At 33.6% G+C, this 25030-nt stretch overlaps 4 protein-coding genes and 1 long non-coding RNA gene across 10 annotated transcripts; 3 read left to right on the top strand and 2 right to left on the bottom strand.

Moving 5' to 3' along the window:
• Positions 1–396: 396 nt before the first annotated feature.
• Positions 397–8416, top strand: LOC138940118 (RNA-binding protein 5). 2 transcript variants are annotated; one of them, XM_070308665.1, is made up of 9 exons: positions 397–580; positions 1680–2279; positions 2380–2449; positions 3835–3908; positions 4733–4846; positions 4926–5676; positions 5764–5927; positions 6017–7024; positions 8304–8416. In XM_070308665.1, exons 2-8 carry the CDS (start codon positions 1704–1706, stop codon positions 7019–7021), a joined length of 2754 nt encoding a protein of 917 aa, XP_070164766.1. In that variant the 5' UTR covers positions 397–580; positions 1680–1703; the 3' UTR covers positions 7022–7024; positions 8304–8416. The 2 variants fall into 2 exon arrangements, with proteins under 2 accessions (XP_070164766.1, XP_070164765.1); XM_070308664.1 differs by lacking the exon at positions 8304–8416 and having other exon boundaries at positions 6017–7725.
• Positions 8417–9058: 642 nt separating this feature from the next.
• LOC138940136 (beta-1,4-galactosyltransferase 1) lies at positions 9059–11249 on the bottom strand. 4 transcript variants are annotated; one of them, XM_070308689.1, is made up of 3 exons: positions 10175–11249; positions 9902–10092; positions 9059–9783 (listed from the first exon to the last, which is right to left on the bottom strand). In XM_070308689.1, the coding sequence occupies exons 1-3, from the start codon at positions 10970–10972 to the stop codon at positions 9747–9749; spliced, it is 1026 nt and encodes a 341-aa protein (XP_070164790.1). In that variant the 5' UTR covers positions 10973–11249; the 3' UTR covers positions 9059–9746. The 4 variants fall into 4 exon arrangements, with proteins under 4 accessions (XP_070164790.1, XP_070164792.1, XP_070164793.1 ...); XM_070308691.1 differs by having other exon boundaries at positions 9059–9786; positions 9989–10092; XM_070308692.1 differs by having other exon boundaries at positions 9989–10092.
• Positions 10304–14217, top strand: LOC138940137 (uncharacterized). 2 transcript variants are annotated; one of them, XR_011447956.1, is made up of 5 exons: positions 10304–10900; positions 11120–11340; positions 11415–12031; positions 12094–12733; positions 12930–14217. It is a non-coding gene; the product is annotated as an uncharacterized lncRNA (long non-coding RNA). The 2 variants fall into 2 exon arrangements; XR_011447955.1 differs by having other exon boundaries at positions 10304–11340.
• On the bottom strand, positions 11350–15484 carry Alas (5-aminolevulinate synthase). The gene is made up of 4 exons (XM_070308688.1): positions 15227–15484; positions 13657–13714; positions 11872–13154; positions 11350–11784 (listed from the first exon to the last, which is right to left on the bottom strand). The coding sequence occupies exons 1-4, from the start codon at positions 15227–15229 to the stop codon at positions 11536–11538; spliced, it is 1593 nt and encodes a 530-aa protein (XP_070164789.1). The 5' UTR covers positions 15230–15484; the 3' UTR covers positions 11350–11535.
• Positions 15485–16899: 1415 nt separating this feature from the next.
• Positions 16900–24504, top strand: LOC138940329 (KICSTOR complex protein SZT2-like). Its single transcript, XM_070309147.1, has 11 exons — positions 16900–17521; positions 17775–18092; positions 18189–18266; positions 18340–18733; positions 18851–19071; positions 19174–19561; positions 19648–19897; positions 20007–20750; positions 20823–21022; positions 21118–21281; positions 24361–24504. The coding sequence occupies exons 1-11, from the start codon at positions 17501–17503 to the stop codon at positions 24502–24504; spliced, it is 2922 nt and encodes a 973-aa protein (XP_070165248.1). The 5' UTR covers positions 16900–17500.
• Positions 24505–25030: the final 526 nt, after the last annotated feature.

Below are 25030 nucleotides of genomic sequence, written 5' to 3'. Positions count from 1 at the left end.
CTTTTCACGCTGACTCTTGATGTTCATTTTCAGCGACAAAAGACACCTTATAGTGATGTAAATATACCCGAGAATAGCGAATCACCCAATCTATTTACGCCACGCGTCTCATCCTAGAAACATTATCAAAATTACTATCAACATTATACAGGAATGTGTTCAATTTGACATTATGACCCTATGTTTCTATGCACAATGTGTGATTCACTTGGTGGCCAATCGGCTTGTCGCTTTTTCGAAAATAATAACATGTAGTAGAAGATGATTGGCTGCCGCATGCCTAGTAGAAAAGTTACGCATGCGCGTTGCTGAGTCTTTATTGATTCTCGTAGTTTCGCAGTTCAATGCAATTTTATAATCGAAGCTTAAGGTACACGTAATGAGTTTCGACTCGTTCTTCGCGGAATCGCCATATTTTACAGATCGTACAAGAAGCTTGACAACGCCATTGTGTGGATTGTGTTATTTTTCGACGATTCGTCGAGTGTTTTTAGTAAAATAGCGAACGTCGAACGTTGCGAGTTTTTCACTGCTGTTTATTGAGAGTTTGATATCACGCTGAAAGAAATTACTGCAACGGGTAACGTTTATTCATCAACGCTACGACACCTCGCATCTCTCTGATCGCGACAGAAATTCCGCGCGTCATGACTTTGCCGGAATACTTGCTTCAAATATTTATTGTTTTTACTTGAGAGGTGGTGGATATGTTATTTACATTTAAGAAGCCTGATAATCGCGATTGCTTGTAAATGTTGCTTTTCTTGTCCTCTTTCCTCGTACAATTCCGCGTTGGACGCATTATAAAGCGCATTGCTGTCATAGTGCATATAAAGACTGCTATAGAATCGATCTTATTCCCTTTTTTTTTCTTTGCTATGAAATTGTGTCAGACAAAAAATCTGAATTACATATTTCAAGTTTTTGAAATGTCAAAATTAAATATTTATGTGTCTTAAATTAAATATTACAGTAATATTTATATTTTTTAATTGTGAACTTAACACACACAGCCAAAGTATGTTTTTACTGTGTATGTCGTGTGCTATTATTCCATATCTACTTCCTAATTTTTAAATTAAAAAAATTAAATTTTAATTTTAAAAACCAGAATATATTTTTGTAATATAAATTAAAATAATTATGGGAATATTTATTATTAACGATAAGACTACACTCTCTACTTAGCATTACAAATATTTTGAATTGTTTAATTAACTAAAAGAGCGATGATTTATTTATAATGATTTATATTGATTAGTCAATCAAACAATTTGAAACATTTGTAACGTTAAATGAAGTATATATATTAAAATTTAATTTTAATATACATAAAATAAAGAATTTGAATAATACATACACACACACACACAATGAATACATAATTTTTATTTATTTTTTTACATTTCTAATCTATTAAAAAATATATATATTTGTGTATATAGAAAAAATAATATTGTAAAGAAAAATAATAGAATTAGAATTGATATTACATATAATATTACATATGTATAAAATATATGATATTACAACATTACATATAATCATTTTCTTGACATATTATCAAATAATAAAACTATTTATTATTATTTTATATTATATGTTCAAAATATATTTTGCATAGCTTATATATGCAACCAGAATTTTCTTTATTGAATATATAATTTTTTTTTTTGCAGGAGTTGAATAAATGCACAATCAACATGTACAGCAATAACATTGATCCTTGGGAACCTGGCTATGGGCCAGAAAGAAGAAATCACAATTCTGATTATGACTATCGCAATGATTATGGAAGTAACAGATCACCAGAGTATTCGGAACATCGTGATGTTGATCATCGTGATAGGGATCATCGTAGCCCAGACTATAGAAATCATCGTGGAAGAGATAGGGATCGTGAGAGAGATCGCTCAAGGGATAGGAGAGATCGTAGTAGAGACGATCGTGATCGCAGCTATAGGGATCGGGAAGATCGTTATGGGAGACAAAGAGACAGAGACTCTGTAGAACGAGATAGGGATAGAGATAGGGACAGGGACAGAGATAGAGATCGTTCTAGACGTGACAGGGATCGGGACAGAGATAGGGATCGTAGGGGAAAACGAGAGGATCGGGATCGTGATCGCGACGACGATCATAGTCGAGAAAGTTTGGACTTTGAACATGACCATGGTCGTGCCTATAGCTCGTCCATGGAAGGGATCCACTACAAATCACAATCGCCCAACAACACCATAATGATACGTGGGCTTGCTCAACATATTACTGAAAATGACGTAGGTTGTCAACTTTGTGGCCTAACATATAGTGGCCACTCGATGAGCCAGCATTATAGAACATAGGATCATTATTATCATTATGATGTGTGTATCACAGGTGCGGCAAGACATCCTCAATTGTGGTCTTATGCCTAAGGACATCAGGCTGATACGAAAAAAAGATACAGGTAACTATTGCATTATATTAACAATTTTAATACATCCTTATGATGTTATTATGCATATGAACTGGACTGTTATAATATTATTACCTACTATGAGATTTATACAATCATTATCTCTTATAAAATTGCATAAACAGAACATACAAAAAATTATTTTGAAATTTATTATAATATAAATAGATATAGCAAATATATTATATATAAAGTTTCAATGAATTTCTTGCAAAGCTATTTATTTAATTTTAAGAGCTTTTGTTTGTAATATTTTAGTATCAATCATATATCTCAAAATTTTGTTAATTTGACTATCGACTATTTATTTATTCTTGATAAGAGGGAAATAAAAAAAAATGCGGAGAATATTTAAAAAGAGAATATTAAGCTACTTGCAAAAAACATAAGAGATAGTTCAATGAGATTTATTAAATTTACTTTACACAGTATGCATATCATTTTGAATTATATCTACCAACCAAAGTAAAATCACATTTGAATCACAATTGATACTCTTTAATAACAAATTCTCAATTGTTATAAGTAAGATACTATAATATAACTTGTAGTTATATAATTATAGAGATACATAACATTCAATTTTTCTATTAGAGTACCCGCTTGTATTTTACTTTCAGATGTTACATCTGAAGATGTTATTTTAATAGTAATACAACTATGCTTTTTTCTTTTATTTATCTTGTGATATGAGGAAGGCAAATATTATGATCCTCCTAAAGAAAGGTCATAAATAAGTATTTTAAAACAAAAAAATATAAATTTTTGTAAAAAAATCAATATTTGATAGATTCACAAATTTTTCTTATTCTTCCTCAATTTTAAAACTCCATATTTTAAGTAGAAACAAAAAAATCTTTTGTATTGCTATTAAAACAATATCTTTGTTATTAAGTTTTAATTTGATCTACTACTACTATTACAATACTATTACTATTACTACAGACTACGGTATATAAATACGATTAATACACATCCGGGATCGCGGTTTTTATTATTGGCATCATTTTGCTCGCAAAAGTCTTTACATCATTCTCGTCCGTTATGTGATAGAAGGATAAAAGAAAAAAAGGCCAAGAAATTTTGCCTCAGCTAGGTTTGATATTTGAAAAATTCCCGGTAATGTTAAATTATACATATTGTATATCGGTTCACGAAATATAATCGATGAACTGCAGTCTCTCGCACGGAATTCGTTCTGGTGAGATTTAGGGAAAATGGAAAATGAAAGTGAGCGACGAAGCGAAGAGACACACTTCGTTTGAAACTCGGTCTGTCACAATGGTTGGTGCTGTGATTGCCTGCCCTCTCAGAGTAGAGACTTCCAGGCAAAAATGTGGATTAACTCTGGATATGTGTGTATTTGCTCTGTATAGGTGCTTCGCGAGGTTTTGCATTCGTCGAGTTTAACGCGACTCAGGAGGCCGCACGGTGGATGGAGATGAAACAGGTAGAACGAAGTTCGGTCCAGATACTCAACCGATGCGTTGTCGCACGCGTGCCACCGACTGCCCCGTGGCGGCAAGGCACGGTAACGCAGCCCTCTGGCCCTCCCTGTGGCCACGGCTGTGCACCTGTTAAGCTAAATCGTATTTAATTATTTATCTAGGAATTCCCCACATATTTTGCAGACTTTTTCTTAACTCGCTCGCAATATTCGCGCAAATATTAAGTTTACTGAGGGATTTTTCGCCGCGTCGCGTGCTTTTACTTGTCCTTTTATCATTAAAGAGTTCGTCAACTAACAATGAAGATCGGAAAAGGGTCATTCCAGTCGTCTTATAATATCGCGTTTTGATCGTGCATTGTACTCTGACATGTGACAGATTAATTTACAAACCATGATTTTTATGCAAATCGCGTCATCAGCTTTTCTGTCATATTATTTGTATCTTTGCTTCTTCCGCTTCTTGGTTCTTGATGCGATTATTGATTAATGACGTTTTCAACGTTTTTATAAAGATTATGCACGAATTTTTTATTTACATAACAAATCACACATGCAAGTGATGCATCATGTTGCTTGCTTGCACTTTCTTACGGAGATTTGAATATTACGATCGTTTATATGAATTGCGGATAAAAAAACAAATCGGTCTGCAAACGGTGTGGAATGGCCCATGTTAATAAGCCAACGAGGCTTTGTTCGCTCGAGACAGAAAGCTATGAAGTAGAAAACTATAATATTTCGTCAACCAAGAAGGAAGTTTACGGGAAAAGCAAGAGGCCTTAGGAAGACGTTGGACGGGATAACACTGAAATTCTCTGTTTCAGGGAGTGCTGATGCTGCAGGATCAGTATCGCGCATTGATGCAGTACAGTATCCCGAAAGAATGTCATGTGGATAAACCACCAGCTAAAAATACACAGGATTGGCATTGTGTTAAGGTTTGTATCACTTTGTTTCTGCCTTTTTTGTAGAAATATTACATATTCACGAATAACGATACATTTATTTTACACACAGTGTGGAGCACACAATTTTAAACGGCGTGAGACTTGCTTCAAATGTTCAGCTTCGCGAGCGGAGAGCGAGGAAGGCGGAGAAGGCAGCGACGAAATCAGTCCGCATCCCACGAACACCGTACTTCTACGAGGATTAGACGTATTAACGACCGAGGATTCGGTTTTACAAGCGATGAAAAATTTGTCATCCATGCCAATACGCAGTATTCGCATCGGTCGCGATTCTCTTACAAATACATCTCGTGGAGTATGCTATTTGGAAATGGGTAATGTAGTGGATGCGATGTACTTGCATACTGCACTCACAAAGCAAGGACTGGTAGTCGACGGCAGAAAGGTGGAGATAACGTATTGTAAGCTTCATCAGATTAATAACACGAATGCGTGGAAGTCGAACGATGCCCAACCGCAGAGATATACCCTGGACGACGTGGCCCAATTGGCCGAATACAGTGCCAATTTGTACGCCAAAACACCTGCGCAAAAGGCCCATTATCTTCAGTATTACACACAGTACTATCAAAATCAGATAATGCAGGGCTCGGCGATCACATTGCCGTCTCTAAATCAGACAGATCGAGTAAACGCAGCCGCGGCGGTGGCACAATCCGCTATACAACAATTGCAAGCGTCCAGAAAATTAGGAAGCGATGCCGACGACGTGAAGGGGCGACCAACTCCTACAGCACCATCTAGTACAACGTTAGCGAGTGGCAGAGTTCCTGCACACTCCAGCGATGGAAAAGTATACTGTGAGTTTTCTCAAGAATAATGTTATTTAAATCTATTTTAGATAATTGAGCTTTTTAAAATACTATCACGTGTAATTATCATTTTAGCTGTACCGGATGTCAGCACTTATCATTATGATGAATCATCTGGCTACTATTATGATCCTAGTACGGGATTATATTACGATCCGAATTCGCAATATTATTACAACAGTCATACACAACAGTTTCTTTATTGGGACGCCGAATCATTCTCTTATCAACCAGCTAAGGTAAAATCTTTAAGAAAAGATTTTTGTACATCATGAAATTAGTTTAAAAATATTAATACAAAGGACATTTTAATTTTTACATTTTATAGACTACTGCGAGTACAACGCAGGGTGCTGCAAGTACAATAACAGCGACGGCAAGCAGTATAGATTCCGCGACCACAATCGGCAATCAGGCTACGACTTCATCAACCACTAATATGGCTCAAGAAGCATCGAAAGAGGATGAGAATAAGAAGAAAGATACCAAGCAGGATAAAGTGAAAGTAGCGAAGAAGATAGCAAAAGACATGGAACGTTGGGCTAAAACATTGAATCAGAAAAAAGAAAATGCGAAGAATAATTGGAACTCGGAATTTGCCGGTGCAGACGGTAGTCAGGGCATTGGTGGGAGTGGTGCGGCAGACGCGGGGTATGCCATTCTGGAAAAGAAAACCATTGCGACTCCTTATCACGAGGATGAGGATCAGAGTGGTAATGGATTGGTAGCCGCTTATGGTGGTGGTAGCGATACAGAGGAGGAGATAGAAGATGTCCAACAAGAAGAGAAACAGCATACTGATTGGAGTAAACTGGCATGTTTACTCTGCAAACGACAGTTCCCAAGTAAGGAGGCGTTACTTCGGCATCAACAGCTGTCTGATCTCCACAAGCAGAATCTAGAAAATTGGTATCAAGTACGCGGTCTAGATCCTAACGATCCGCAGCAAAGGAACAACAAATACAGAGACCGTGCTAAAGAAAGGCGAGCCAAGTATGGCGAACCTGAACCACCGCAACCCAATAAATTGAAAGAAAAATACTTAAAAACCAGAGTAGAGGAGATGTCGGTGTCTTACGAGGAACCTACGCGAGCCGGTATCGGATCAGATAACGTCGGCAATAAATTACTGCAAAAAATGGGCTGGAGTGAAGGAATGGGCTTAGGAAAATCTAATCAAGGTAGAACGAGTATTATCGAAGCCGAAAGACGCGTCCCTACCGCTGGATTAGGAGCGAAGACTTCGTCGTATAGCGCATTACCGGGCGATACTTATAAGGACTGCGTGAAAAAAATGATGTATGCGCGATATCAAGAACTATCTGACACATAATAGGTAAGATATATATATACACACACTATTATAATAAATTTATATATATATATACATATAAGTTACTCGTACTCGATTTTCCATAGATACATAATTACACACGCTCGTATTATCATTCGAATACTGTAGTTACTTACCAGTAATTGCACAGTGATCAATTCTTGGAACTGTGTGTATACTCTATGCAATATATACGCATTTCATACATCCTCGTATATAGTTCTGTTTTCATATGCTTTAAGATAATGGCATATTGCAAATTTCATTTTCTTTTTTGTAATAATATATAAAAATACAATGTATTGTCAAGATTCATACACATGCACACATATACACATATGCCATTTTCTATTTTTATTTATATAACGGCGGTATCACACTTGCGAAAAAAGAGTAACTCTCTCCTTTTAATCTTTTTAATTATATTATTTCTGATTTTTTCAAGAGTTGTGATTTTTGGTATAGAAAAAATGAATCACTCTGTTGAAATAGTCTATTATGAGTTGTGTTATGTCATTGTTCAATGCAATAATGTTCTTCGCCAAGAATATAATATGTACAGTTGAATGTATATCAGTATAAGATATATTGGTAAAAAATTGATGCTAAACGTATCTGATCATGAAAAATTCTCTTTAAAGTTGTAAGCAATACAGAACATCACAAGTTAAATATTTTGAAGCATAATAAAATATTCATTGATATAACAAGCGAGTTGTATGAACAATATCACTTTACTATGAATATTGTTACACATTATTAGAAATATTCGTACTTTTTTAATATGTTGAAGAGAAATAATATACCTTGCTTCGCAAAAATGAAAAAAAAATACACATAATTTATTCCTCTTATTATCTAAGATATTTCAATTGATCTTTATTAACGCATCTTATATTTATTATATCATAATGAAATATAATAAATTCCTTCAATCTAACTATATCAAACCGAATATAAAGATATATTTTTGGATATTATATTTATTCATGTATACTTTTTTTTTTTAATGATTTTTTTTATTTTTGGAGATAATGTATTTTACACTTGTCACTATATATACACATTTCTAATACCATTCTTACATTTTATTACTATTTTTCTAAAATTATCATGCGAGATTCATGTATTCAATAACATCAAGAAGAATTAATAAATATACATGCGACATATATTATTGCTCATATAATGGAAACGCGTGAATATTTTCTATATATGTTATCTTTTCTAAATTTGCTTGTCTGACTCTATTATCATTCTCATTTTAAATCTTTTTTTCTAGGAACAGTTATGATCGAGTAACACAATATTAGCAATAAAGAAAAACAATACTCAATTGTAAAGTGTGTCAAAGATTATAAAAAGATATAAAAAGAAATAATTCGATACAGTGGTTTTAGAAAAATTATCTATAGAAATATAAATATATATCAAGATATATATATTTTGTTAATGTATAATTTACAAATTTAATCACCTCTATTTATATTTAATCATTTCTATTAGTATTTTTCGAGGTTTATTACAAATTTTAAATATATAATGAAGGGATATATATCTGAAATAGAAATAGAGAGAGATACATGCTCTTAATAGAGCATGTATACATATATATTAATACTATAATATGTATTTTCACACAAAAGTCAAAAAAGTAGAACACACTGGAATGTTGAATATTACTTTTTCTTTTTTTTAGAATCATACTTTAAGCTTAGTAAAACAATAAAATTTTGTATTTCATCGTTTTAAATATATTCCTTATATAATATACAATATTTTTTTAAAATATTCACAAAATGTAGATCAGTGTTACACTATATACTAGTTGTCTTATCTACATTTTTATTTCTACAGTCGTTTTTTCTTTAATATTTAATAATAAATTAATACATATATATTTTATTGTTTTATAATACTTCATTGTTATATGACATACCTTATATAATCATTTTATCACTATCTGTATTATATTCAGAGATACAAAGCAAGAAAAGCGGAGATTTATAATAAGTTATTATTATAATCGTTAGTAAACTGAACAGTATTTGAGAAAATTCTCTAATTCAATCATATTTAAATATTTATACAATATTACATCAGACTTTGTTTTATAACAGAAAAAATTTATTTATTTTATATCTAAAATAACTAGGAACAATCACAGTGTAGCAAAATCACTACATTATTATAACACAAGAGGTACATAAAGACCAGAATCTCTTTGAGCATGTATAAGGTAAGTATTATATATCTTACAACCAAAGGTTATATAATATATATAATATATTTTCTATTATGAAATGGATTCTTGTGCCATTAAATAACTACAATTCTTTTATGTATATAAATATGATGAAGATATGAGATTAAATAATGATTTAGAATGAAAGTATATTATGTATCTTCAAGTAATATTGCTTCTTCTTATTTTGAGGAATAGTGTAAAAAAATGGCTTTTTTCATGATTACAGTCTTCAATCCTTATCAGTTATATAACTAGATTATTATCTTTTGTATAAACTGTTAACTAATTACAAACTATTAATTTATTAGTGCTATTGAAAAAAAGCATTATTTTGATCGTAAAAAATATTTGTTGCAAGCTTAAAATTTTCCAAATCTAATACACAAAAGTACAGTAGTATTTTAATAATCACTAAGTAATATTGCGAGATTTAATCATATACTCTATCACAGCATGCCAGCGATTGTATTTGTTCGATTAGTGTGTATTTTGTATAAGATAAAATTTTTTGATGCTGCTGAAAAATAATAGTATGCTATTGTAACTTATAATCATAGCCAATTTATAAAGAATATGTGCAATTTATATATATATATATCTTTATCTTATAAAAAAAACTTTATAAAAATTACACATCGGCTAAAATCCAAGAGTATAGAGGTCGCAATTGATGGTTCAATACTCTGTATTCCAAATTGTTAAGTCCATCAGTATCGTACCTGCGAGCACCATTCTCCAAATTCGCGAATCTTGCAGTGCTGGGAGGTTCCTTCTTATGTGTTAGCATATAATATTGTGCCACATCAGGTCCAAAGCGTGTAATCTGCCAAACAAAATCAATATATAAGTAACTTGTAAAAATCTATCTCGTCACATGATTATATACTGAACTATATTGCTCAAACCTGAAAACCTCTGAACTGTAAGCGACTGTAAAAATCATCGTCCTCTCCACCCCAACCATAGAAAATGTTGGAAAATCCATTCACTCTTTCGAATTGTTTTCTCGTTAATGCTATTGCACCCCCAAACAGACCTGTATAAGGTAGATTATATCGAAAAGTATTTACACTAGAACTCATGTGTCTGGGCATTTTAGTGCACGCATAGATATTATCGAGATTCTGCGGTATCAGATCTATGTCTTGGAAAATGAAACAGTGAAAGTCATTGATTTTGGTAGCCTCCGCGTAACCGACGTTGAAGAGCTTGGCGCGATTAAACTCGCGCATCGGGCTCTGCTCGATGACGAATATCCGATAGTCCAGATTTTGCGCTTGCAGGAACGGGTGTATATAATTCATGAAAACAGCAAGCTGACTCTGCCGGTTACGGTATGGCAATATGATGGCAACGTTGAAGAGCGGGTGACAGTTGAGAGGCTTCCATTGGCCACCCGGTAGTATACCGAGTCGTCGAGCCATCGCCACCGGATCCTCCCGGGGATGCTCCTCCGGATAGAGCAATTGAGAGGATCGTCTACCGTTAACGGATATCACGCAGGAGTTATCCCTCGGCGGATACGATCTTTCCATCTCCTCGTAAATATTCTCGGTCTTGATGAAGGTGTAGTGGGAGGCGAAACGCGCCGGATGGAGGCAGTAACATAATACGAGTATCGTCGTTACCGTGTAAGACAACCCGCGCGCATAATCGTGAAAGAACGCGACGAGCATCTTGAAAATATTGACGAAGCTCCTCATTCTCCTAACCTAAATTCGATCGTCGACAAGCATCAATGTACTCAATATAAGCGATTCCCAAAGAAACGCGTTAGAATCGCGATTGGTGCTTTCCTCTGATTTTCGTACGGACACATGCGTGCTTACTGATCGACGATATGATTTCAGGAGAGTAAAATTCGTGCATTTAAAAAAGAACTCGAGTCACAGAATTGACAAATAAACTGCAGACGACACGACGGACACGAGCACGGAAGAAATGCATCGGCACATGCGCGAATAATCAAGTGGTCGTAAATCAGATGTGTAATATATATCACAGATTCATACTATGAAATAAAAAATGCATACTAAAAAATACTAAGAAGGAGGGAAAGTAAATTATTACGGTAAATTGTATCAGTTAACACTTTATTTAAACCTCTGTTAATTGTTAACTTTGATAATAGGATTTATGTATTAGGTAATTTATATTGTTGTCTCGAAACAACACATAAATAAAGAACCTATATAAATAAACACCTTTATAAAGGTAAGCTCCTGTTTGTACGACAATACGATCATTCTTATTTTATATATATTCATCAATGAACCAAGATAGCACGCGGTGCTCCGTTCGGTTTAATCACTTTAGGTATATTAAGTCGATGAAAAATATCCAGCGCATCTTGCACAAATTTATCCATCATGGCTCGAGTGTGTCCTGGTGTTGGTGCTAATCTTAATTTCTCTTCACCCTTTGGAACAGTGGGATAATTTATAGCTTGTATATAGTGTCCTTTGTCATTTAATAAATAGTCTGCTACCTGACTGCATAACAATGGGTCTCCTATCTAAAAAATATACATATTTATGTTCATAATTAATAATTTTTATTTATATTAATCAACTTTAATTATAATCGCTTAATTAAAATATACCTTTATAGGAATGATGTGAGAGGGCGATGATTCGATTGGAAGACCTGCGGCAGTAAGAATAGATTTCATATAGGCCACGTTGTTCTGATGATCTGTCCTTAATGACCTGCCTTCGTTCGATGCCAAAATCTCGACGGATGTCAAGGCTCCATGCAATACGGTAGGCGGTAACGAAGTGGTAAAAATAAAACCGGCAGCATAACTTCTTATCATATCTATCAGATTCGTGGAACCAACAATGTAACCGCCGCAATTACCAAACGCCTTTCCTAAAGTACCGGAAATAATATCCATCTTATCAAGTATACAATCTCTCTCGCCGATACCAGCACCCGAATGACCATACAAGCCAACCGCATGAACTTCGTCAACGAACGTTATTGCACCGTATTTATGCGCGACGTCGCATAATTCTTCCAATGGACAAATATCACCGGTCATGGAATGCACAGTCTCGAATGCCACGATCTTTGGCACGCTTTCATCTACTTTTGACAGAAGCTCTTCCAAATGTTTGACATCATTGTGTCGGAATATATGCTTTGGCACGCCGCTGTTTTTTATGCCCTGTATCATAGAGGCATGATTTCCGGCATCAGAAAATATATGACATCCTGGCAGTCTTTTTGCTAGCGTGAACAGAGTAGAATCATTGGCGACGAAGCAGGAAGTGAAAAGCAAACCAGCGTCCTTCTTATGCAGCAGTGCCAGTCGCTTCTCTAACATTATATGAGCGGTAGAATTGCCCGAAATGTTTCTTGTGCCTCCAGCTCCAGCACCGTACTTTTCTAAAGCTTCTCGGACCGCATTAATCACCATGGGATGGCGTGACATCCCTAGATAATCGTTAGAACACCATACGGTAATAGCTTTCTTGCCACAGGAATATTCTAAAGCTCCTGGAAAGTTTTCAGCTAGACGATTCACTTTTTTGAATATTCTATATGAATGATCTTTCTTTTTTCGCATAATTTGCTCGTGAAAAAATTCTTCATAGGGAAACTGGACTTCTTCCTTTTGATTATCATTTATGCTAATAACATCTTCTTCCATTGCAGGATTGGCTTCCTTAACAGCGTTCCGTTCTCTGGACAAGAATGGACATTGATTTTGTATAGACTCTGGAATTGGTTGAGGCTCCATTGACTCTGACATTGTACTGAACAATCTTGATAGTACTGGACAATGTTGCCGATAGTTCATTATCAGGGATGATCCATAATTACGAACATAATTTGCAGACAAACGAGTCAAGAATGGGCACGGCATGACTTTCAAAAAATCTAAAAGATATATTGATTCATATAATACATGAAATGAAAATAAATGATAAAATAATCACTAAATATATCAACACATATTTTAAAAATACTTCACTACAGTTTTCTAAAGTTAGATACTCTTAGATAAAACAAAATAAAAATACGATATATATAAAATAAATGTAATACATGTATTACATGTATAAAAAAAAAAAAAAAAAAAAACGGGTAGTATATGTATAGCATGACAATGCCATCTCATATCAATTCTCGGTTGCGACTTGAGATAGTCGCCAGAATATCCGATCTCTTGGGAGTTGCATAATTTGCACGCGAGAAAATGAATGGAAAAGCAACTATGTTAAATAAGTAGTAATCCCGTTTTTGTTTAGAGTTTAGAGAAATAAATTTAAAAAAATCGCAATTATCATGTCGGCTGTGCGCGAAATGGAAAAAGAGAAAGTGACAAATGGCATAGTATATCTGTGTCTGCAGGTATATAGTTCATACACGCATACATTACCTTTCGTGACGTTAATGGTACGATTGTTAGCACCGTGTCGGACGTATTGTCGGATCAACTAAAAACAGAAAACGTAGACGCTTGAACGTTGCCTTAGTAAGATTGCGGGTAAGGATATATGGCACAAGATCCCTGATCCAGAAAATTCAACTGATTTTTGAAACGAGCGAAAGAACAAATCTCTATGTCTGGACGGCTCGGCAACTGGCCCGCCACTAACACTAACCACTAACTACTGATGGCAATATTGGCAATGGCACTGATACGATACGCGATACGCGATGACGCGACAACCCCGTACTAGCGTTTGCAAAAACATCAATTCATGATCTGAAAGTGCGATTTCGATTTCGAAAGCCAAGGTGTTGTACGTGCTTAGACTTCGTTTATGCGATTGATTCAACAAAAAGTTCTGGCCAAATAGATCATATATTTTATGTAATGACACATTCGTATTTTTGCGCATTTAAAATAAACATCCTATCGATTATGTATATAATATAATAACGATGTGTAATTATATAATAATATAATTTCTTTTCCTCGTATATATGTATATAATGTGAGAAATTTATACTTTAAAGTGTGTATATGATTATATAATACGATATTTTTAAATTATTAGAATTAAAAGTAATCAAGTTTTGATACTGGATCATATGATCCAGAATCATATGATCCAGTTGTCTTAGCAACATATACATTGATATTGAAGATATATATTTATATTTAGTTAAGGAGATATTCAAATATTAAAAAGAATATATACATATTAAATCGAATTTCCACATATATATAGATGTTTATATTAATATGAAATGATAAAGATAATATATATTTAACAAATTATATATTTAAAAAAGATATTACATATTTAAGAACTTATATTAATGCAAAAAATTGTTTAACTTTAGTTCAGTTTAAATTAGTCTTCCAGCACACATATCTTTACAAATAAAAATAATACAATAGGAATATTATTGTTATTCATTATTATGAACTTAATGACCAAGTTTTTTTACAATTGACGATAAAATGCAAATGTAATTGTACTTAAAATTTCATATTTACATAATTTATTTTAATCCCCGTATCGGCGTTTATGATCTTTTGGATTTAAAAAAATGGATTGTACATATATTTTCCGTAATAATTCTATATTGAATCTTTTCTTCGTTGTCGTCTTAAGTTTATTTTCTTTTCTTCAATTGTTAATCCTATAGATTAAAGATTGTTTTTTCGAATACCGATTAATTTTAATTACAGTTTATTTTTTGAGATATTTTTTTCTCTATTTATATTATCAGTTAATATTTAATTTATGAGAAGAAAAATACCAGAAATGTATCTGTGTCGAATAAACTATATTATTTAGATACTTTATTTAATAAGTAATACAATAATCTTAAATTTATTGAAACCCACTATCTGCCGAGGAGAATCCAAAATGTAAAAAAGTACATTCATAATAATAATATATATACTAATATAATGGCAATATATTCAAATAAAACGATAATAATGCGCCAGAGTTTGAAATTTAAATCCATATTATCGCCTTATAACTTACCATGTTGATTAGTAGACAAATTTGTAAACGGACGTTGATGATCGATGGTTTTTCCTTCAGTTGGCGAGAGCGAGATTTCTTTTAATTAATATTACTTTTAGTTTTATTTTAATCTCAAATCTTAATTTATAAAAAAAATATTATCGTAGCTATATGACATGTGAGAAAACTCGAACAGTTCGTGCGTGAAGTTATACTTTGGTGCAATCGTGTTTCTCCGACTAACTTGCTTTCTGAACGTTTCGAATCTCAATGAGAGAGCGAATGGAACGTCGTCGTATTTTTCTCATTTTTTGCGACCTCATCGTTGACATGTGCTGCCGATTGAATAAGGATATCATCGTTTTTACTATTCACGTCGTTTTCTATAATGACATCAGTGACGAATATTACAATATTCAAATCATAAAATGGGTATTCTATTTTAGTTTCATAAAAAAAAAAAAAAAATAAAAGCGAAGTAATATATATACATCCCAACAAACATCGAATATATCTGCCATATAACATAGATGTAACACATCACTTATTACGTACATATTATATAACAATTATATCTTGGTTTGCTAGAATATATATATATATATATATTGTATATATATATGTCTCTTCGCCCATCATATTTTGTGCAACAAAAGCCAAGATTTAAGCCGTTTTTTATTACATACAAGATATATATCTATTGTTTACTTGTGTAATTATATGTGTATTTTTTAATAGTGTATTACATAAGAAATCAGATGGAAATGAAAACAATTCGGAATCATATTTCCATCGCGAAGTACATATGTATGTATATATAGGAGCGTGATAAAACGTACAATAAAAATAAGTTCTTGGATGAGTAAGCACAACGCGAAAATATTGGTAATATGATAAAATGTTCTAAGAATTTCCTTGCAGATCTTTTCTTTTCGATCTGGGAATCCCGTCAGAGGCGAAGAAGCTATCTTAAAATATATCGCATGTCAAATTTTAGTTTTATCTAGAAGGATTATTCTGGAATGTATTATACTAGAGAACAGAAGGTTATAATAATATAATGTTACATAAATAATGATAAATTATAAATATAAATCACAGAAAAGATTGAAAAAAAAACACTTTCTTAGGAAACAAGTATAATGCAGATAATCGCGTCAACGTTTTGCAAACAATTTCTGCGATGTAATAATTTATTTACATACAATTTCGACATTTTTTGCATTCGCGGTGATAGAAATGTAATAACATATCCCAATGAGCAGAAAATATTTTTAAAAATGTTTAAAAAAATTTTTTTAAATCATTTTCAAAAATATTATTGTCTTGTTCATCGGGATATAAAACAACAAAAAATAATAAATGCGTCACGTAAAAATAAAGAAGATATTAAATCATTATTTACTCCCTCTGTATGTTATATCTGAAACATCATAGCGACGTCAGCTATTACGTACAATTGGTAATTGAAATTTCTTTATCTCGGTTATACCATCAAATGGTAAATCGATGTTTCTATGTATAGTAACAAGAGAGAAAGAGAGAAAGAGCCGAGTATGCAATTTAAAAGGCGCCACATCCAAATATTACAATGCACTCGATACTTCGATAGTCTTCGTAATCAGTGCCGCAATAAATCGTCTGTCAAAACGCAGCTGCGATTTCAATTCATTTCAATTAATTAACAACGCGCAATTCCGTTCTCCGATGATTCGCGTTACACGTCCTACGCATTTATTATACTTATTTACCATTTTTATTGCATCCCCATCTACTCTTTTTCACGCTAGCTGCAAGGATGTGTGTAGCAAGAAAACACTTATCGGAAAAGATGTTTTTTTTTTTTTTTTCGATTCAGATTATCGTCTGTAACGTGACGCAGAGTACGGCGAGTGATCGCGAAATTTTGCGAAGGATTTAAGAGATTCGTAGCTTTGATCACGCATCTCTCAAGCAAATTCCCAGATTAGTGCATTAGCATCGTTGGCACGCTGGGGTGAAACGTATGGTGTGCGTGCACGATCTCACATTCATCCAGGTTATGTTGCATTGTGTTTATCGCTTGTCAAATATACGCAAAGAGAGCAACAAATAGACGACAATGTGACCTTTGGCCAATTGTGCGCGTAAACTATCTCCCTTGTTGAAGTGTTGCATTGCACTGCAAACTGCAGACGCGTCATATCGCTATGATTTATTTTCTATACAACGTGATGACGAGGACGACCTGCTGAGTTCCATGATTTTAATAATAATGATAGGTTAATAGAACGTTCACAATCGAAATTCGTCATGGCAACTGCGAGGAACGAGGTAAATTCATTGATTACGTTGTGATAGCTTTTTTCCTTGTCGCCGTCTTCAACGAGAGGAATAAATATAATCTCTTCTTATGACTAACATGTATCTGTCAACATTGTGGTAATAGCAATATGGAATTTCTACGATACGTAATTTACAATTTTTGACAGGATAGCTTATAGTAATATTATATTTTTTCTTATACATATTTCTTAAAACGTCGATGTTTTAAAATAATTGTGATTATATATTTTTCTTTTTACAGGATAAAACTATTTTAGAGGCAGAGACCATTTTTCTATTAATGAAGAAAGGTTTTCCCATCTCTCGCAATGTAAGAGCTCAATGGCTGCTGGAACATTTGGATTCTGTGATAAGCGTACAGTGTCCAAACATAAAAAATAAAGAGATACCAGAATTAGAAATAATATCAGTGCTACCAAAAGATAAGCCTGCTTTTTGGTCTATAGATACTAGCCATCAGTTTCTCTATAAAGTTGTTTCAACAACTTCAATTATATTTCTGGCACACAAATACAGGATAGTTTTTAGTTTAGATTTAAGCCCGTCGCTTGCCACTGTTGTGAGTAAAACAAAATTAATTATTTTGTTGTAATATAATTTTTATATAGTAATAATTATAGAATTAAAATAAAATAAACTTTTTTTTTGCTTTTAGGACATACAAAATGGAGAGATTGTTATTGATGAGGTATGCTTGGCAACAAAGCGGTGTCTTGAGGGTATAACTAAACCAGTAAGTATTTTCTTTTTGATACATTGCAAATCGTATATATAAAAAAATTCTTAATTCTTGTTTATGCTTATAGTTTACGATACCAGGCAGCAAGCGTATTATGCAACCTGAGATTTATGTGACTGTGATAGCTCATACGCCATTTTTCACAACCCCTGCACAACAGGTACTAGTACAAGGATGGTTGATTACTGCAGATAATGTGAATTCTCTCATACAATATATAGAGAAACAATTGTACCTATTGGAGGAGAGAGTGGCAACTGTTACATCTATAGCTAATCAACAGTTGGAAAATTTAAGAGCCGAGAGTGAGCGTTTGGTAGGAAGGCTTTTTGAAGAAAGTAGCAATTGTTTAAATAAAAATAATTGTAATATCTCTATAGTCTCACCGGAAGCCAGTTTTGTTAATATGCTGAGATACGGAATGCTGGCTCTAACACTCTTACCCGAGCACAGCTGTGCACGTGAGTTTGTAATTTATGCATAAATATATTTATACTATAGATTTTACATAAGTTGCATATGTTATGCAATATAATAACACATTGAAAAACGATGAGTGCAGAAAGAAAAATTTTTAGACATGATAATAGTCACGGACGGTATCATTGGAATTAAGAACGCTCAAACATTAGATTCCATTATACAACAGTTACGCGCGACAACGGTCGCGTGTAGCTTTTTATGCGTAGGGAGTACGTATGATCCACATTGTGCGGATGGTTTAGTGCCATATCAAGATCTGTTATATTTCATCGCCGCGGCTACGCTCGGTAGTTATATATCCTACACTTCGTACATTGTATGTAAACTTTTAATCTCTATACTTCTGCATTTCTGTTGACTCGTAATTGCACACACACACACACACACAAATTGTTACATTGTTTTTATCTATGACCAGGTACCTGCACATGCAACAGATATGAATTTTTATCATAAACATTTTTTATGCTGGCGATTATATCGGGATGTATTTGGCGATGATACGTCAGATCGTCACTTTTGCTGGCGAACCGAAAATAATTGCTTTCATGGACATAAAACTGGTCAGCTCTTGAGGAAGAAACAAATCGATGATAAAGTTACTTGTACCTTAAACAGTTTGCTGTGTTGTCGTTTAAGAGAAGGATATTTGATAAAGAAGGCTAGTGTACGAGATGACATTCTTGAAATAAATTTCGTGCTACTATGGAAAACTAATGTTTTCTTGGAATATCTTGTAACATGTCCTTGGTCCACAAAATCATTGTCTCTATCTAATGTGATACAATATACCATTATCATAGAAGGTAAGCTAAAGACAACATTAACATGTCGAATTACATAACTATATATCTATATAGTAATCTGAATTAAAACCGATCTTTTATTACAGCACCATATGAATTTTTACATGATATTACATGCCTATCGAAAAAGCCGTTGAATTCCCATTATCGACAAAGTGTTATTTCTCGCTTTTGGACGGCATTAACGTCATTAACCGAAAGTGACAATATGTTAGCGCACTTCAGCTGGTTTCCAGGATCTGGATGGACTTGGTATAGCGTACCAGATACTATTAGAAGCGGGATGCCAGTGTTTTACTTGTCGTCTTATCCATCACCAAGTACAGTACAACTTAGGTATATTTATTGTCTTGTATAAACCATAATATATAATAGAAACTCACGTGTGACTATGACAAATATCCAAAATAAGGAACGTAATTATATTTGTGTATCATTATTTTAGTGACGCTGGCTGCCCGCAGTTTGGACAGATATGGCAACCGGTTGTCTCTTTGGATCCGCTTCAATGGGCGCGTTGGATGCACACTCAGAGAATCACATTGATTCTAGCTTACGATAGACCTTTGCCGAGACATCTTCACCAAGCAAACCAAAGTGGTCGTTTCCAATGCGTGCAAAGTCGGCAAGCCGCGGCCGTGCTATATGCTATGCTGAAGAATTGGGCGACTTTTGTGCTAGTCGAAAATCATACGTATGTTCAATTCATATATAGAGAAGCAGAGAAACCGCCAGTGTCATTCTCATTGATTCGTATCAATTGTAAAGCGCTCTGTGTCGTGCTTAACATAGCATTTGCTGGTGGCACCGAGGGTGTTGTCCGCCATAATGTAGTTGTAGATCTCGTAGACAGATTGTCTAAACTCATATTGCCGAATAGACCAACGGAGCAACGTGAGATTCCGTGTTGCACGATAATACATAAATCGCTCGAAAGAATTCTCGTAAGATACGAACGTATACCGAGCAATCTGAGTATGGTAGTATTTCCCGACGGGACTCAACCGACCTGCACTAGGACTGCGCTGGGACTGTTGGGAAATAGTTTAACAATCACCTTGTCCAGATATTTATATCACAATCGATGGCTGTGGCATGTAAAGCGGCCGTTTGTTCAAACTATTCCGGGAATTACTTTGCCCAGATTAAATATCACTGCGATTGCGAGAATACTCTCTACAATTACAAAGTAAATACATCTAGAAAATGTTACTGAACTTAAATGAAGAACAGTGTGAAATATATCTGTATCTATTTGCAGAATACGTCTGGGTGAAGGCTTTAAATTCGCATATTCGGCAGCTGGTATTACAAATATGGTATTGGAAGTACAGATGCAGGGCTTCGGAAACGACGAGAACTTTTATCCGTGTATTATCCAATATGTTTTGTTCCCGCCTCACGTTGTGCCGAATGCGGCATTAGAACGCGATAGTGGCACCGAAGACGACACAGAAGAAGGTAAGAGTGTTTATTAGTGTTTATTAGTCAAATAAATAATTTTATAATCTGATTATCAATTTATTTGTATGATAAATGTGTACTTCATATATTAGGTATCGGTGAAGCAGAAGTGTGGACTGAAGATTCTGAAGGTTACAGCGATTTTCAGATTGTTACAGAGGTTTGGGTTGAGCCTCAATGTGGCTATGTACAGATGCCTACACAGTCGACTGCCATATATATGCATCCTTTGCAATATCATCAATTACCCGATGCAGTGAGTACAGTATTTATATTACAAATACTAAAAATTGTGTTTTTATTTTTTGGTTTTATTTATGTTAGTACGTTTTCATGTATTCACATATTCGCATCAAAATGTACACAGAAAAGTGTAATAATAATTGTTCAGTTATCATATTATTAATTAATATCTTTTTGAACACACATATTAAAGAAAAACGCATAAAACATTTTTTTTATTATCAATTTATTTGATACTTGATATTTATTTGATTTACAAATTAAATTATCAGATATTATATTTTTTTAGTGTTTAACCTTTTCTAATAAAGAAAGTTTAGTATATTATAAAACATTCACGATCTTGCTTAAATCGATAAGACACGGTTAATTCCGTCATGTTTCGAACACGTCTTGAGAGTGATAAGATATCTTTATTCGATATTTCTGCGATATACCTGCGATACGTGTTTTATGAAGCAGTAGAAATATTAAAAATTGCTAATCGTGGATGTTTATGTGTTATCCAGTATCTCTGCAATCTTAAATAATATTCTGAGAAAATTCTGTGATTAATATTGTTTGTGCTTATATATTGCATTGTAATATAAATGTAATAATCCTCTATGACACAAAACCATTTATCTAAAAAAATATGTTAAATATGATGTTTGGGCATATATACATATAAGACTGATTAATATGTAGTTCCGGTAATGTAGCGTATCTTGATTTTTTGTACAACTTTTTTAAACGGGCGACCATTTTGAAGCATTACTTTTATCCTTCTTATCTTCAGCTAACTTGATAATATTGCGTGTAGTAACACAAAAATTATGTTTTAACGTACGGTTGTCTAAAGTGCTTTATTTTGTTAGGTGATGAACCTATCTAACAGTAAATATCACTCGGCGATAGTAAATTATTTAATTTATCCTATTTCTTAAGTTAATTTGTCATACTTTATAATATCTATTTAGCATCTATGTATTATACATATGTACCATACTGACGCTCATCCACATTCTTTCGGAAACACACTCTTCCCTAATCTTCTTATCTTCCGGAATATTAGAAGCGTCCACGCAAGGGAAACTCTATTTGCTTAACAATACGTTAGAATAATCTTCGTTAGTCTAATCATTTGAATAATCTATTTCACAATACACGTCAAAACGAATGCTATATAGCTCAGAATGCCTTTCGAAGAACTTAGAATATCGCAATTTTCATAGTCATTATAGTAAATAAAAGAGAGAAAATAGATATCGGACTAATTGTACTATTAAATCTGAAATGTAGTGTAATATTGGGATAATTCGCGTAAATATTCTAAATGTCTTAACTTCATAGTATGTAGTTTTATCTTCAATCTTATCTTTCTTTCAATTCTGATAGAGATGGTTATAAAATGCGTATAATGCACTGTCATTTGACGATGAAGGACGATACGGATAAAAATACTTTGCTTTCTATCATCGCAATATTTGACTGCAATTTTTTCCATGAATTGGGTTTAACATTTTATATGCGTCATATAATTTTCTACAGAGTTCTAATTATGAAATCTCATTATTTATATTTTAAAATTTTTTAAATAAAAATCAGAGTTTTTCTTTTCGCGTACGCGTTTCTATTATTAATTTATATGTATTCTAATTTTATATAAACACTGTAATAGACAGAAAATTCTATTATTCTACAGATGTGCTCAACGATAGAAATTTGTATCAGATTTTCATAGTACAAATATAATTGTAATATAAATTCATACTAACTAGATAACTGTTATCTGATTCGTATTCGTTACCTGGAGAGTGTTGCTAATCAGAAGATCAAACTTCAAAGTATATCAATTCTGATACGTTCTAAATTATATTTTGTTTCGCGAAAAAAAAGAACATTTTTAATCGATTAGTGATTTTTTAATTTTATTCCTTTTTGAGAAAAATTTTTATAAGAGACATATATAATTTTTACTTAATATGCGGATAAAACTTCTGAAATTTAAATACACGGTTTATTTCATCAGTATAAAATTCATTGATTTTACAAATTATGTGCAACGTTTGCACTATAATTGATTGAATTGAATGGAAACACTCGTTTTTTTTATATGAATTAAATTTACACATGATAACGTTGTGCATATGTCATCTTTATTTCGAAGAGCTCAGGTCTTTTTCGACAAATCCGAAAGTGATGCCTGATTCTCGCTCTCATAGAATATAACTTTCAGTTATCTTTTCCCTTCAAAACTAGAAGGAAAGCTACGGAGGAGTAGTGTCTGTCGAAGTCGGTTATCATTACATCATGTATAATGCAAATATTTATCTCTATGCGCGTTATACAAGGACACATTGACATTCCTCATCATTATTTTTTTCTCTCTAATTTACATCTCTCATTCACTAAAAGGATAATTATTTTTTCCACTGAAAGAATAATAAAATTCGAGTACGAGAATCGTACTATTTTCTTATGTCATGTTTGAATTTTTACATGCATCTCTCAGGATCAGTAGATACGGGCGAGGCGGAATACATAGAGAGAGTCTTCTTACAATTAGTTTTCAGACTCGAAAGACTTTCTCGAAAGATTTTCGACGATACATCTTATAATTGCGTTTCCGGCTCATGAAAAAACGAAGAGAACGGTGTCTCATATATCGTTATCGTTATCGGGGTGGGGCTTCGATATCGATGAGGGTCCTCGGAATGAGGTTTTCCTATCAGTCGCCTCAGGTATATATAGGGCCCAATACGCGCCCTGCGCTCACTAGTGATCGGATTATCTTTTTCGCGTAATTTTATATTGTACCGTACATGTGTCCGGTTATTTCCATATCTGTAAATTTCTAAGTCTCTTATCTAAGTCGAATCTTCTGGTGACGATTCTTTATCGCATTTTGCACGCAGATTGGAAGTGGTTTCCGTCGCGCGACTAAGTCGTAACATGGCATAGCTTTTGTGCGACATATCGTCTTTTATATATATAAGCCTATTTCAGTGAGAAACATTTTATTCTTTCATCAAGAAGATAAATCGCTAATACAAAACTCTGCCGGTGCATTTGCGAAAAGACTTAAAATCTTTGTGTCTCGTTATCATCAGGTGACTCCGCTCAAGATTAAAACCGGAGAACAATATGGTCGACCATCATCTTTGATGCAGACATGCGATATGTATCGTCTGAACTCTTCTTTTCTCTTTGGATTCTCGTATCCGTGTGACTCTCAGTTGGAAGTGAGGATCTAGGCAGTGAGCTAAGCCGTAAGCTCTTGATAACTTGCCAGATCTAACTCTTCCAGCTCAGAGTCATACGGCTTCACATCATCGTAGGTCACAGTGTTGTTCCCAGGTTCTTCGAGAATTTTTTGCATCGAATCGTTCATCCCGGGGCGCAGTCCCTGGTGAATAGCGGGTATCACGGTTCAAGTGGAGAAGTGGTCTCTACGCTTTGTATGAAAGTGAGATTCAACTCCTCCAACTTATTCCTGATCCCCCGTAATCATCGGAATTTAACTGTGCGTTCGATCATCTACTCTTTGTCCATGTATAACTATCTATCTATTTATCTATGCAAACACCGATGTGATTATCCGTTGATCGTTGAGCGATTGAGTGCTATTGAAAGATAGATTATAATTACGAACTCTGTTTTTTTTGTATAATATCGTAATATTTAAGCTGTGCTCAATAAATTTAATTTAAGATTAACGCACACACAATTATGATTTTTATTTCATGTTTCGAATAGTACTCTGCGTTGATACCACTGCTT

Source organism: Polyergus mexicanus, unplaced genomic scaffold (assembly GCF_030449975.1).
Source record: "Polyergus mexicanus isolate NDT 795.1 unplaced genomic scaffold, iyPolMexi1.0 SCAF_16, whole genome shotgun sequence".
Lineage (NCBI taxonomy): Eukaryota > Metazoa > Arthropoda > Insecta > Hymenoptera > Formicidae > Polyergus > Polyergus mexicanus.
This window is presented reverse-complemented; position numbering and strand designations above follow the sequence as displayed.